This window comes from Physella acuta, unplaced genomic scaffold, assembly GCF_028476545.2.
Source record: "Physella acuta isolate Inbredline_101_S28 unplaced genomic scaffold, ASM2847654v3 ptg000223l, whole genome shotgun sequence".
In the NCBI taxonomy this organism is placed as follows: domain Eukaryota; kingdom Metazoa; phylum Mollusca; class Gastropoda; family Physidae; genus Physella; species Physella acuta.
In genome coordinates, this window is record NW_026731742.1 from 699,239 (window position 1) to 714,489 (window position 15,251).

The following is a 15,251-nucleotide window of genomic DNA, read 5'->3' on the forward strand; positions in this document are numbered from 1 at the left end:
GACTGTTACATGTCAGGAAGTTGCTATCCCAGCCATCTGACTGAATGTTTTCTGAGCTTGTTCTATGCCTCCAATTGTAAATTGTTCAACTGTTTGAAGATTTATAATTTAATGACATTTTCTTTAATACACAGGTTAATTTTTAACTGGGACAACATATAAACAAACAGTTGATTGTGCTCATTCTAAAACAGGCACTTTGTGCTAGGACTTGGACCTATGATAAAGTTGTCTTTACGACACAGTGATTCGCTAAATACAAAAATACTTTATATTACATAGTGACTTCAAGAGGATTAAAAGTGTTAAGCATACACAAAAAGATTTTTCCCAAGTAACTAAATATGAATGAAGTACTGAGGGATGACACTATGCAGCACAATGCACCCAGTTCTGCCCCACTTGGTGGGGCATTTGTTAAATCTAACCAGCAGTACTCTAGCATCAGATCAACAGGGTCCAGGGGAGGCTATCAGATGCCAGGATCTGTCAACATGGCAGGCAGCCAGCTGGTGCCACAAGCCCAGCCTGTCATGCCCCTGTCTGCCTACCACTCCGCCTGGCTGGCTGAACAAGACCCTGTGCTGAAGAAGTTTAGGAAACTTGCTTATGAAGTGCTCTCCTTAAAGACAGAACGTCCCAATGCTAAGGACAAGCTTCACTCAGCATGCAACAGAGTCCCCATTCAGATCGGGGCAAACGTCGAGTCCGTGCTTGTTGGCGCTGGCAACCAGTTTGTGTGTCGGGTGGATATGGAGCGTGTCATTGTAGCAACAGGTCGAGCCTCTAAAATCAAAGACGCCAAAACCAATGCGCATGAGATAGCTCTACAGAAGATCCTGATGCCTTACTTGCATCTTGTCCAGCATGATAACCACTTAGAGCTGGAGGGCAGTCAGACTCCCTTCCCTCCAGCCAGCCAGTCTACAAGGCCAGCTGTACAGCCTAGGGTGAATCACCCATCATTGGCCACCACCCCGTCCTGTCCTGGGGCGGCAGGCCAGCACAAGGAGTCAAATATGGAGGCCGCTGGACGTAAACGTAGACCCAACGAGTTCAAACCCCTGGAGGATTTTGTCATCGTGGAACCTCTGGTCGTCCCCCATGACTGTAACTCTGCTCACACCCTCAGGAGGAGCGCGGACTTCAACCACATGCTGCTGGAGTACGAATACTTCTTCCTTGCCGACCTGACTCGCTGCGTCCTCAAGATTGAGAACAATGTTCTGGCTGATGTGAAGGAAACCTCAAAAATTGCAGCCAAGAACACGGCATCAGATGTAGCACTAAGAAGTCTGAGAGAGTTATGTTGGGTGATCAAGACGAAGCAGTCCTCAGACTCCGAGGTCAGGATCAGCAAGGAGGAAATGTTGAGTGAGTTGAGTGATCAGCGCGATGTCATTGGTGGAGACAACATCGGGAACAAACTGTTGCGCAAGATGGGCTGGGAGGGTGGAGGGGTGGGGAAGGATGGCTCAGGTATTGCCGAGCCTGTCTCACTTAAAAGTGTTTTCAACAGACAGGGTCTGGGCCTGAGTTCTGCCGCAGGCATCACGGAGGAGTTCAGGAGGAAAGTGAAAGAGATCATTGAAAACTATGCTGTGTCTGACAAGCAGGAAGACCTCTTGTTTTCATCAGACTTCAGAATTGAGGAGAGACAGGTCATTCATGATGTGTGCAGAAAGTTAAACCTGAAGAGCAAAAGTCGTGGGAAGGGGGGGAACAGGTATTTGTGTATCAGCAGAAGGAGGTCAGCCTTCCAGCTGTTTGACCACATCATGTCATGTGGGGGGGAGACATCCAAATACAAGCTCCTCCCACCTGGGTCAGCCCCTACCCAGGGGGTCGGGTCAGCCCCTACCCAGAGGGGCGGGTCACCCCCTACCCAGGGGGTCTGGCTGAGTGTTGATTGGACAGGTAGTACAGTGGAAGAGAGGAGTGTTGTTGGTAGTGGAGGTGCATCTGTGTTGGTCAAAGGTGGGGCCACCACATCAACACTTTTAAGTGGGCCAACTTCATCAACACCACTTGTAGGTGGGCCGTCTTCATCAACATCACATGCAGGTGGGCCGTCTTCATCAACATCACTTTTAAGTGGGCCATCTTCATCAACATCACTTGTAAGTGGGCCATCTTCAACATCACTTTTAAGTGGGCCATCTTCAACATCACTTTTAAGTGGGCCATCTTCATCAACATCACTTTTAAGTGGGCCATCTTCATCAACATCACTTGAAGGTGGGCCCACGAGGGAGGACACAGCAAGGACCACAATAGCAGACCACAACCAGCCCATGAAACATGCAGATAATGCTAAACAAAAAACATCAAGTATTTCAGGAGACCAGAGGTAGGCATCTTTTGATTTAAATCTTGCCCTGTGTAGGCAAGGGCTAATGTCTAATTAATCTTTTGATTTAAATCTTGTCCTGTGTAAGCAAGGGCTAATGTCTAATTAATCTTTTGATTTAAATCTTGTCCTGTGTAGGCAAGGGCTAATGTCTAATTAATCTTTTGATTTAAATCTTGTCTTTTGTAGGCAAGGGCTAATGTTTAAATAATTTAATAAAATGTTTCATTACTAAATTAGGTAGAAATTTATTTTAAATTGTTTTTTAAAGTAGAGATATTCTCATAAATTGAAAACAAAATCTCTCAGAATGAGCATTACGTGATGAAAGTTGTTTATTATTCTTAAGTGGAGTAGAAAAGTATGAAGTATTTAGTCTCTTTAGGTTTGTGTATATATTATATATAAGAATGTATGAAGCATAATTTATTTGACTTTTCAGTGCAACGGATGAATGTAAGGCAGCATCTGAATCGAGATGTGGAGACATGGACATAGACTCACTGAGAGATCAATATGAAAGCAGCACAGAGTGGAGACTTCGCAGAAAATTTTTAATGTCCAACATAGATTTGCCTCTAGATCGCCTGGTTTGTCTGTCTCGATGTTTTGTCAATATCACTATGTATGGGTGTGCCTACCCAGGTCAGGTGATGAGGGAGGTCAGTGAGAGGGCTGCTGGGATACAGGCGGAGGTCAAGGAAGAAAGGAAATCTCAGATGAAACAAAACTATGTAATGTTTTTTGTGAGAGCTTCAGACGAGCACTGATGGTTGCACTCAATGTTCCAGCCAGATTTGACATCTTCATCTTGTGACTGGATCAGATGTCTGAATGTGGGTAGTTGGTGATGTGTGAGAGGTCTGTGTGTGGGTAGTTTGTGACATGTGAGAGCTTCAGACGACCACTGATGGTTGCACTCAATGTTCCAGCCAGATTTGACATCTTCATCTTGTGACTGGATCAGATGTATGAATGAGGTCTGTGTGTGGGTAGTTTGTGAGTGAGAGGTCTGTGTGGGTAGTTTGTGACATGTGAGAGGTCTGTGTGTGGGTAGTTTGTGACATGTCTGTGTGGGTAGTTTGTGACATGTGAGAGGTCTGTGTGTGGGTAGTTTGTGACATGTCTGTGTGGGTAGTTTGTGACATGTGAGAGGTCTGTGTGTGGGTAGTTTGTGACATGTCTGTGTGGGTAGTTTGTGACATGTGAGAGGTCTGTGTGGGTAGTTTGTGACATGTGAGAGGTCTGTGTGGGTAGTTTGTGACATGTGAGAGGTCTTTGTGTGGGTAGTTGGTGACATGTGAGAGGTCTGTGTGGGTAGTTTGTGACATGTGAGAGGTCTGTGTTTGGGTAGTTTGTGACATGTGAGATATCTGTGTGTGGGTAGTTTGTGACATGTGAGAGGTCTGTGTGTGGGTAGTTTGTGACATGTGAGATCTCTGTGTGTGGGTAGTTTGTGACATGTGAGTGGTCTGTGTTTGGGTAGTTTGTGACATGTGAGAGGTCTGTGTGGGTAGTTGGTGACATGTGAGAGGTCTATGTGTGGGTAGTTTGTGACATGTGAGAGGTCTGTGTGGGTAGTTGGTGACATGTGATAGGTCTTTCTGTGGGTAGTTTGTGACATAATGCTGCTGTTGTTAGATGCCTGAAATTTCATGCACAATATGAAATTAATGCATTTTGTGAAATTTGAGTCAGCTCATCCATTTTGGCTCATTTTGGTTTTTTGTAAGTAATTTTTTCCAGTGTACCTAAATGTTTTGATTTGTGTGTATCTAAATATGTATGGTTGTTGGTCTGTGTGTAGATGTGTGTGTATGTGTGTTAGTTTCTATCTACATCTGTTGGTTTGTCTGTATCTACATCTGTTTGTCTGTATCTACATCTGTTGGTTTGTCTGTATCTACATCTGTTGGTTTGTCTGTATCTACATCTGTTGGGTTGTCTGTATCTACATCTGTTGGTTTGTCTGTATCTACATCTGTTGGTTTGTCTGTATCTACAACTGTTGGTTTGTCTGTATCTACATCTGTTGGTTTGTCTGTATCTACATCTGTTGGTTTGTCTGTATCTACATCTGTTGGTTTGTCTGTATCTACATCTGTTGGTTTGTCTGTATCTACATCTGTTGGTTTGTCTGTATCTACATCTGTTGGTTTGTCTGTATCTACATCTGTTGGTTTGTCTGTATCTACATCTGTTGGTTTGTCTGTATCTACATCTGTTGGTTTGTCTGTATCTACATCTGTTGGTTTGTCTGTATCTACATCTGTTGGTTTGTCTGTATCTACATCTGTTGGTTTGTCTGTATCTACATCTGTTGGTTTGTCTGTATCTATATCTGTTGGTTTGTCTGTATCTACATCTGTGTGTTTGTATCTTCATCTGTTGGTTTGTCTGTATCTATATCTGTTGGTTTGTCTGTATCTATATCTGTTGGTTTGTCTGTATCTACATCTGTTGGTTTGTCTGTATCTACATATGTTTGTCTATATCTACATATGTTGATAGCTTGTATCTCTACATCGGATATATCAAGCTAGTACAACTGTAGTTGGTTCACAACTTTTCCTATTCACCTCAAAGTTCCATTTGATTGTTAAAAACCAATAAAGGTTCTCATCAAGTCTAGATTGGTTTGTTTTTTCTCTTGTAACAGTAATACTCTGTACAGTTAACTACTACATCATTAGTCTGTATAGGTAACTACAACAGCATTTGTCTGTACAAGTAACAACAGCTGCTTGATTAGCTTGACATGACTGAATATCTGACCACACCACGCCACAAACTGATCACATCACGTCACAAACTGATCACGTCACAAACTAGCCACACAGAACGGCTAGAAAGCCGTGAGTTAACATTTAGAATGTTATTGTTCTAACTAAACCCTTCAAATCCTAATAATTGAAAACTACATGAGCAAGCTCTTGTTTTATTTTATGAATTTGTTGACAATCTAAAAAAAAATTTAATAATGCGAAACCTCCCCTATGACTATCTTCAACTACCTGACTGACATGAGTCAAGTGTACCCAATAGAGAGCCGCCTCACCCAGCTTGTCAAACAGAAGTACATCCACTTTTAATCTGGACCAGGTACCTCTCAGGGTTTCCTTATATATATATATATATATATATATAAAATATATATATATATATATTAATATATATGCAAATATCAGGGGACAGGTGTAAAACATTTGACTGTTGTACAAGGTACTAGTGCATTACGGTTACGGGTGTATGATGAAAAACTGAGCAAAATGTGGTTTCCACGTAAATTTACAGGTGAGGTTTTAAAATGTGCTTACAAAAAACCAAACGGTGTTGGGGTTGGTTAAGCAAAATATAACAGCCCCCCCCCCCCCCACCTGTAAATCCACTCCAACTTTTACATCCACCTTGTCATTGACTCACGAAACGGGCCTGGTTTCGTTCAACAGAAAACAAATCTACCTGTAACGATGACTTGCGCTTTTCACGACAGCCGAGGTATAAATTTGTCAGCAGTTCTAGTGGGGCATTCAACCCTCGCTGGTAATGGGATGTAGACCTAGTGCTGGCCCATTTCACTGACGTCACAGGTAGGAGGTACTCGGTAGGAGTAGAATTATTCAAAGGATTTTAGAAGTACAACACATTTTTAACACGTTTTTCTTAACTCAGCTTCGCGTTTGTGGATTTGTGTGTTTGTTGTTAAAATTGACATCGAAAATTAGCCCACTTCTGATTGCTCAATAGATCTGAAGTTTGGCATGTAGGCTACTTTCGCCTAACAATTTCAGATGCAATCATAAAAACTAGCAATTAGAGACCGTAATTAGCTTAATTTAATTACGCCCCAAGGACCATAAAATTGAGTACATGATTTCTAAAGATACCGACAAGACTGGAGGCCTATTGGCACAGTTACTTCGGCCCCAATCGATGTGAGCGCGCTGGCCGTGATCGTATAGTGGTTAGTACTTCGCGTTGTGGCCGCGACAATCCAGGTTCGAATCCTGGTCGCTCAAGATTTTTAGTCCGTGTATTTATAAACACTTAGTCAAGTCATACTTAATCAAGTCATTAGATATAGTAGCAAATAAACTATATAAAAAACTTTTTTAAAAACAACGTTTTTCATGTGTAGCAACGGACTAAAAAGGAGAAAATAAAATACTTAAAAAAAACTTTTTTAAAAACCACGTTTTTCTTGTGGACTAAAAAGTAGAAAATAAATTTTCATACATTTGATGACAAAAAACGTGGGTCGGGCAGATGGGTCGGGAAATTTGATGGTGAACGTACCCACGTTTTTTGTCATCAAATGTATGAAAATTTATTTTCTACTTTTTAGTCCACAAGAAAAACGTGGTTTTTAAAAAAGTTTTTTTTAAGTATTTTATTACTTTCTCGTGTACCAATTAGGCCTCTAGAGGAAGTCTTGTAATCGTGCAAAAAAATCGAAATCGAGTTTTTCACGAATCTCGACGTTTTACACAGCCCTGAGTCGGAAAAAACATAGTTTTGCAATGTTTGTCCGTATGTCTGGTTGTGTATGTGTGCGTGTGTGTATGTCTGTGAACACGATAACTTGAGTACCGTTACAGCTAGGTACATGAAATTTCATTTAATATCAAATTTGTAGTTCTGTATGAACTTTTCAGCGATTTCCGGTAACCGGAAGTGGAACTTATTCTACTTTTGGTTTTCCAAATGCCTATTACTTGTGTATTGTTTCACATCTATAGACGAAATTTCACATATAAGTAAAAGATCAAATTCTCTGACTTCTGTCAATTTTTAAGTAATTTTCGTTGACCGGAAGTAGTAGTTTACGTTATTTCCGGTTTCTCAAAAACCGCAACAAGTACTAATATTCCGCACTATTATACACATATTGTTTGCCGTTCACTTGGTGCGCAATTCATTTTTCTACGAGATTCTTTTCTATTTTAAAACGTAATTAAAAATGGATTCAAAATCATGTCTATACCCCGATTTGTCATCCCCCGTTGTGTTATATAAGAATATTCGAGACCGTTTAAGCGAGATAACTCCCGCTTTATTTTCAGTACTTAAATAATTTTTTTAATTTACAGTAGAGTTGCATGTCTAAAAACTATTGCGCACCTAATAAACATGATAACGCGCGTACTAATTTGGACAAAATTTTAATTAATTCATAAAAAAATAATTAGGCCTCCAATTAAGTCAAATTTAATGTCATATTGCATTGTTTTTATGCCACGTGCCAACATTGAAACGAATCCGTCACCTAGCAGTGCCAGAAATTTAATTAGAGCGTTTCGATATAAATATAATGACGACTGTCGACAGAGAAAGCAAGTTAAACAAAATATTGTAAAATCCGGGATGAAAGTGTCAAGTATGAAAGATTTTGACGTGCTAATGTGTAAACTGACAAATGTTTGATTTCTGCTGCTAGAGCACTGAGGTCCAGCCATGATTAGAAGTTGTTTGATGTTGTCTGGGGTCCTGTTGGTGGCCGAGATCGTGGATGGTGGTCAGCACCACAGCCATCTCTCAGACTTCTGGAACCTCAGAACAGATTTGTTTAAGGACAAGGGTCCGCAAACAGGGGCCCACAGACAGGGGTCCACTGACAAGGGTGCTCAGACCGTTCACCAGTGGTCTAGCTTAGAGTTCGAGTGGCCGTGCGACTGGGTGCGGGGCTACTACACGGAGAAGGGCTGGTTCAACCCCGCTGCCAACGTCTTGTCGGGAGTGGACGTGTACAAGAGCGACGTCTACGTCACAGTCCTGCGTACGTCACAAGGCGTGCCTTCTGGCCTCAACAAGGTCGTGGTCAAGCAGGGCAGGTCACTCTTGCAGCCGTTCCCCAGCTTACAATACAACGAAGCCGGTAACTGCTCCAACCTACAGTTCCCAATTAAATCCGCCACTGACCCCAACACGGGCCTAATGTACGTCATTGACGTTGGAAGAACCAGCATCGTGCCTCAGCCAACTGACGTCATCTGTCCGCCTAAACTGGTCATCCTTGACCTCAAAAAGAAAGGCGCGTTGGTCAGAAGTTACATTTTCCCCGCGTCTGTCGTGCCCGCGGCGACCAACATGTTGAACGAGCTAGCGCTGGACTACGTGTCAAAGTCCGCCCCCGATGTCCGGTACGTCTACATCTCGGACATGCTGAACGAGCAGATCATCGTGCTGGACCTGGCGCAGAACGCCAGCTGGGCCTTCAAGCACGCCTCCATGAAGCCGGACACCGACACGACGATCAGGATCAACGGCATCAACTACCAGGCGGGATTCGGCATCAACGGCATCGCCCTAGACCCCAGCTACCGGTTCCTGTACTACAGCCCTGTCGGCAGCAAAAAGCTGCACCAGATACCGACGTCTGTACTGAGAGAACCCAGCGGGGACTTCACTGGACGCTACAGACTGGCTGGCACCAAGGCCTCCAACTCGGACGGACTTGTCTTTGGTCAGAAGGCATTGTACTACGGTGCTTTGTCCCTCAACGCTGTGTACATGTAAGTTGTGGCAATAGGCAGTGTTTAATTTAGTAGTGACAATAGGCAGTGTAATTTAGTAGTGGCAATAGGCAGTATAATTTAGTAGTGGCAATAGGCAGTATAATTTAGTAGTGGCAATAGGCAGTGTGTAATTTAGTAACAAAAGGTAGTGAGTAAAATAAGCTTATAATAATTATCAATACAAATATAAAAATAAACTTTATACGCACGGAAAATATGGTTCACATGTGGCTTATGGTTCATACAACTCTGTATCATATAGATCTGACCATACAACTGTATCATATAGATCTGACCATACAACTGTATCATATAGATCTGACCATACAACTGTATCATATAGATCTGACCATACAACTGTATCATATAGATCTGACCATACAACTGTATCATATAGATCTGACCATACAACTGTATCATATAGATCTAACCATACAACTGTATCATATAGATCTGACCATACAACTGTATCATATAGATCTGACCATACAACTGTATCATATAGATCTGACCATACAACTGTATCACATAGATCTGACCATACAACTGTATCATATAGATCTGACGATACAACTGTATCATATAGATCTGACCATACAACTGTATCATATAGATCTGACCATACAACTGTATCATATAGATCTGACCATACAACTGTATCATATAGATCTGACCATACAACTGTATCATATAGATCTGACCATACAACTGTATCATATAGATCTGACCATACAACTGTATCATATAGATCTGACCATACAACTGTATCATATAGATCTGACCATACAACTGTATCACATAGATCTGACCATACAACTGTATCACATAGATCTGACCATACAACTGTATCATATAGATCTGACCATACAACTGTATCATATAGATCTGACCATACAACTGTATCATATAGATCTGACCATACAACTGTATCATATAGATCTGACCATACAACTGTATCACATAGATCTGACCATACAACTGTATCACATAGATCTGACCATACAACTGTATCATATAGATCTGACCACACAACTGTATCATATAGATCTGACCATACAACTGTATCATATAGATCTGACCATACAACTGTATCATATAGATCTGACCATACAACTGTATCATATAGATCTGACCATACAACTGTATCATATAGATCTGACCATACAACTGTATCATATAGATCTGACCATACAACTGTATCATATAGATCTGACCATACAACTGTATCATATAGATCTGACCATACAACTGTATCATATAGATCTGACCATACAACTGTATCACATAGATCTGACTATACAACTGTATCATATAGATCTGACCATACAACTGTATCATATAGATCTGACCATACAACTGTATCATATAGATCTGACCATACAACTGTATCATATAGATCTGACCATACAACTGTATCATATAGATCTGACCATACAACTGTATCATATAGATCTGACCATACAACTGTATCATATAGATCTGACCATACAACTGTATCATATAGGTCTGACCATACAACTGTATCATATAGATCTGACCATACAACTGTATCATATAGATCTGACCATACAACTGTATCATATAGGTCTGACCATACAACTGTATCACATAGATCTGACCATACAACTGTATCACATAGATCTGACCATACAACTGTATCATATAGATCTGACCATACAACTGTATCATATAGGTCTGACCATACAACTGTATCATATAGATCTGACCATACAACTGTATCATATAGGTCTGACCATACAACTGTATCATATAGATCTGACCATACAACTGTATCATATAGGTCTGACCATACAACTCTGTACATCGACATGCAGCGATTAATTAATTAAAACTAATTGTCCTCAGGTGGAACTTGACGCAGGACCTACAAAAGGTTTCGGAGGACATGGTTACCATAGCAACGGAGACATTGGTCGCTAAGGATGACGTCAGGTTTATATGGGTGGAGTCACTGACCCTTGACCCCAGCGGCCATCTTTGGTTCACCACGTCACGGATGAATGAGTTCCTGGCTGGGACACTGGACGTGTCTGGGGCTAAGGGAAGTAACTTCAGGATCAACCGGGTCTACGTGGGGGATAAGCCGTACCTGTGGAAGGGTTAATCCTAATCTGTTCAATGTTAATCCTAATCTGTTCAATGTTAATCCTAATCTGTTCAATGTTAATCTGTTTTATTCTCTTTGGGCTTAAATATTCAAATGAGTTTCTAAAAGTTGAGTGCCGTTGTTTTTCTTCGCTCTACTGAAAACGTATGAGCTAAAAGTGTTTGAAATGTTCAGAATCCCAGGGTAAAGATGTAGGATACATAAAGAAAGCAATGTTTCATGTTTTATACAAACTGGAAATAAATTTTTAAAATTTAGTTTAGATTTTGTGTTATAGCTTTTTTTCTGTTGTTAAAAATTTATTTCAATAAAACCATCAACAACAAAAACAACAACACTATTACTAGCATTAACCACAAAACCTTAACACAAAACAAATAAAGTAGAGGCATAAAGCTACATGACCTTCAGGTTTAAACAATTAGATAGAATCTGGATCGAACAAAGATATCGCCTATCAGCACAATATTACATAGCGTTCAAAATAAATAAAAAATATTCTAAAATAAAATAACGCGACACTGCAAGAAGAAACGGCATCGGTAGCTTTTAAACATTTTGACAACATTTCACAACACATTGTCACCGTCACAACACACCGTCACAACACACCGTCACAACACAACACAGTCACAGTCACCGTCACAACACAGTCACCGTCACAACACACCGTCACAACACAGCGTCACAACACACCGTCACAACACAACACAGTCACAGTCACCGTCACAACACACCGTCACAACACACCTTCACAACACAGTCACCGTCACAAAAATGTCTTCTACTATTTCCTCTCAAACAACACAACTAAAGTCAAATTTTGTAAACTTGTTAAACCCAATTAAATCTATCACGCAAACCAGTTAAGTATACATCCAATGGACATCAACGAGTCGACGAAAATCCTTCCATCATTATTCTTGACAGGGATAAAAATCGTGTTTAAAAAAAAATAGAATTTCCATCAAAGCGGTCGTGAAAAATAAAAATTGAAACTAATTCAGAAAATTTAGAATTTTAGAGTAAACTAGACTACCCGTTATCTAATTAGATAACTGTGGGTTTCGGGGGTCATTCATAAATGACATCACGTCTGTCAGCACTTATCATCCCAAAATAACCAGACCCCACATTCAAAAAGACGTTTTTATATTTAAAAAACGCTACTAAACTCTACTTCACCCGCCAAGTCTCAGACATGTTTGAGTTTTTTTTAAAAAAAAGATTCCGCCCGAGCATGGCTCTGACCACACTATCCCTTCATATGCTGAGAACATAGAAACAGGTGAACTCTACTTCACCTGCCCTGTGCCCCGCGAGGTCCTGATAGTCAACCTTATCATTCACATATAGGCCTTAAGAAAAAAATAATTGAAAACATTGTTGTAAAAAGAAAATAAATCTTTGTACTATTACTTAATTCATTGTTCTAAACTTTTATAATTAATGTGGTTAACCTATTTATGAATATATCAATACATTAATTAACGGCTTTAAATTTGTTTGTAATTAACAGTGTGTTTAAAAAGGAACAATATTTACCACCCAAAATTCTCTATTTTACAGCTCTTCACATAATGCAGATTCTACCCAATAAAAAATCAGAAAAACAAACAAAAAATGAGTTATCAAACGTCACTATTCAGTCAAAGTTAAGCCATTGTTCTAAAACTTTAAAAGTAATGTGGTTAATCAACCTATGAATTTTACAGCTCTATATATAGCGTAGATTTTCTACAGTACGAAATCAGACAAACAAACAAACAAACAAAAATATATTCAAACATGTAAACAAACTTGAGTTTTAGTAGTATATAGATAGATAGATAGATAGATGTTATAAAAGTTGCAAATCCAGAGAACTTTAAAATAGTTTTCTGAGTTCGACTTCGAGGCTACATTTCAATTTATTTTCAAGTCTAAATTATAACCTGAATTGATACTTTCGTGAGACAAACATTGATTGGCTGTACAGGAACTTCGTTATCGATGTTCTGAAAGCACCACTTATAAAAAAACTCGCAGTAATTTTTCCTCAAAAATTTGTCGATAAATAAAAAAAAACGAAGATCTATTTGTACCATGTTTACTTACATTCTTTTAAATTTTTTTGTTAAGTTACCAAAACTTCTAAATCATGAAATACTTCCAATCTTTAGTAAAGACCAACAAAAATCAACCAGTCAGATCCAGATTTTTCAAAAAAAAAAAAAAAAAAAAAAAAGATCCTACCGGTTTTTAGGAAATATTTAATGGACCTTTCGAATATCTTGAATCTGTTTATATAGTTTTATCCGATAAAAATACTTGCATGTGAAAGATTTGACGGAAAACCAATTTGTAGTTGGCGCTCATGTTGTAGAAAATGAGGAGGTTGACCGAATGCAGAAGTTGTTCGAAGACCAGCACCACCGACCAGGGAAACTGGAAGAGCTGGACACTGCCCAGCCGCGTCACGTCTTCTGCTAGAAAGTGTTTGATTAGACCTTGTAAAAAGTTGAAGCAGGTAAAGAAGGAGAAACAAATAAACAGTGAGGTTATAAAGACAACCATTTTAACAAGTTTTCTTTCCTTCAAACTTGTTGAATTTGTGGCGGCGGCCATCTTGTTTCGCCACTTTGATTTGATGTGTAATTGCCAGATGATACAAATTGTCAGGAAAATTTCTAAGACATACGGCAACAAAATACAAAGTGCTGACAGGTACAGGCCGATAGTCTCTAGGTAGACTGCGTTGTCGTAGCGGACTCTGACGTAGACGGTTGTGTTGGTTGTTGGGTTGATTGACAGCTCCAGGTAACCTGACAGGTACATTGGTAAAATGCTGAGAGTCGATAATAGATAAATCCCAGCCATGGTGGTTATTGATTGGTTCGGTGTGAAGATTTCTTTGATCTTTAGAGGCATGGCTATACACAGGCACCGCTCTAGTGTTATGTACACGTGGATCAGGGTGGAGTTTCTGTAGAAGACAGCGCTGGGTAGAGCTAAAAAAGAAAAGTTTAACAAAATAAAATATTTTAGTGCAAACCAAATTTACACGGCAAATTAGCTTTAAAAAATAATTCCACCGCTATAAAGGCAAAATCTCAAGTTCGACGTCAAAAAATTTCTTACGCTCGTTGTATAAAGTTTTTTTTTTTAAATTTATATTTGAATCAAATTTTTTATTTCAAAAAATCATTAATGATATAAAATAGCTGCAGATAGAAAAAAGGATCCCCAGTATTGTATTGTACAAATAAAAAAGAATTATTCCTGAAACAATGTGAACAGCTATACCTGCGGTGAGGTAGATCAGAGCGTCCACTCTAACAGGTATGGCCGACTTTTGCAGGTAAGGATTGTACAGGAAGCTCTCCCAGAACAGCGCGAGGCTGGCACCGAGGTGGGCCACACACAGGGCCAGAAGGCTCAGGGTCACCGGTCTGCCGAGCTCCTGGGGTGAGGAGAAAACATACGACCTTTACATTGGAACAGTTACTTACGTGATAGTTTCATTTTCAAACTTCTTCAAGCTAATATAAAACCCACCTGTTTCAAAAACACCATGATGTTGACAATGTTGGCGACGATCCCCAAGAAACTCAAGACCCCAAGTACTGGCACATACATGACAAAGTCGACCAGCTGCCACACAGGGTCACTCAATAAGCTCACAACTGTTGGGCTGGTGTAGACAGGTTTCAGAGTTATGTCCCCGTCAGTGCTCTTGTTTAGGCCAAACTCCATGGTAGTGGACTAGATAGGTTGGTGGTCCAGTAGGTTGGTGGTCCAGTTGATTGGTGGTCCAGTAGGTTGGTGGTCCAGTAGGTTGGTGGTCCAGTAGGTTGGTGGTCCAGTAGGTTGGTGGTCCTGTAGGTTGGTGGTCCAGTAAGTTGGTGGTCTAGTAGGTTGGTGGTCTAGTAGGTTTCTGGTGGTGCTAGCGGATAGGTTGGTGGTCCAGTAGGTTTCTGGTGGTGCTAGCGGATAGGTTGGTGGTCCACTAGGTTGGTTGTCCAGTAGGTTGGTGGTCCAGTAGGTTTCTGGTGGTGCTAGCGGATAGGTTGGTGGTCTAGCAGGTTTATCAAATGGCCTAATAACATAATGTGTTTGTGCTGTTAGCACATACAATATTTTTTCCAGTCAAAATTGAGTTTTACAGGTTACCAGAACGACGGAGAAATAGAATTGCTGAAATATTTAATTGATTGGAACGTAGAGCCTGTATTTATTTCATTTACATATTCATCTTATCTAATATTTAATTTTTTAA

At 40.1% G+C, this 15,251-nt stretch overlaps 3 protein-coding genes across 7 annotated transcripts; 2 read left to right on the forward strand and 1 right to left on the reverse strand.

Annotated features, from left to right (window-relative positions):
* The first annotated feature begins 138 nt into the window (after positions 1-138).
* LOC131937817 (uncharacterized) lies at positions 139-4,949 on the forward strand. Of its 2 annotated transcripts, XR_009386256.1 has the most exons (3): positions 139-2,350; positions 2,793-3,237; positions 3,361-4,949. XR_009386256.1 is itself a non-coding variant. In XM_059295472.1 (2 exons), the coding sequence occupies exons 1-2, from the start codon at positions 345-347 to the stop codon at positions 3,118-3,120; spliced, it is 2,334 nt and encodes a 777-aa protein (XP_059151455.1). In that variant the 5' UTR covers positions 139-344; the 3' UTR covers positions 3,121-4,949. The 2 variants fall into 2 exon arrangements, 1 of the variants encoding a protein (XP_059151455.1); XM_059295472.1 differs by having other exon boundaries at positions 2,793-4,949.
* An 888-nt stretch (positions 4,950-5,837) lies between these two features.
* Positions 5,838-11,250, forward strand: LOC131937853 (major royal jelly protein 1). 4 transcript variants are annotated; one of them, XM_059295532.1, is made up of 3 exons: positions 5,838-5,940; positions 7,788-8,862; positions 10,732-11,250. In XM_059295532.1, the coding sequence occupies exons 2-3, from the start codon at positions 7,805-7,807 to the stop codon at positions 10,988-10,990; spliced, it is 1,317 nt and encodes a 438-aa protein (XP_059151515.1). In that variant the 5' UTR covers positions 5,838-5,940; positions 7,788-7,804; the 3' UTR covers positions 10,991-11,250. The 4 variants fall into 4 exon arrangements, with proteins under 4 accessions (XP_059151515.1, XP_059151516.1, XP_059151519.1 ...); XM_059295533.1 differs by having other exon boundaries at positions 5,856-5,954; XM_059295536.1 differs by having other exon boundaries at positions 5,892-5,947.
* Positions 11,251-13,276: 2,026 nt separating this feature from the next.
* LOC131937831 (uncharacterized) lies at positions 13,277-14,728 on the reverse strand. The gene is made up of 3 exons (XM_059295508.1): positions 14,531-14,728; positions 14,279-14,435; positions 13,277-13,983 (listed from the first exon to the last, which is right to left on the reverse strand). Exons 1-3 carry the CDS (start codon positions 14,726-14,728, stop codon positions 13,277-13,279), a joined length of 1,062 nt encoding a protein of 353 aa, XP_059151491.1.
* Between the last annotated feature and the right edge of the window lie 523 nt (positions 14,729-15,251).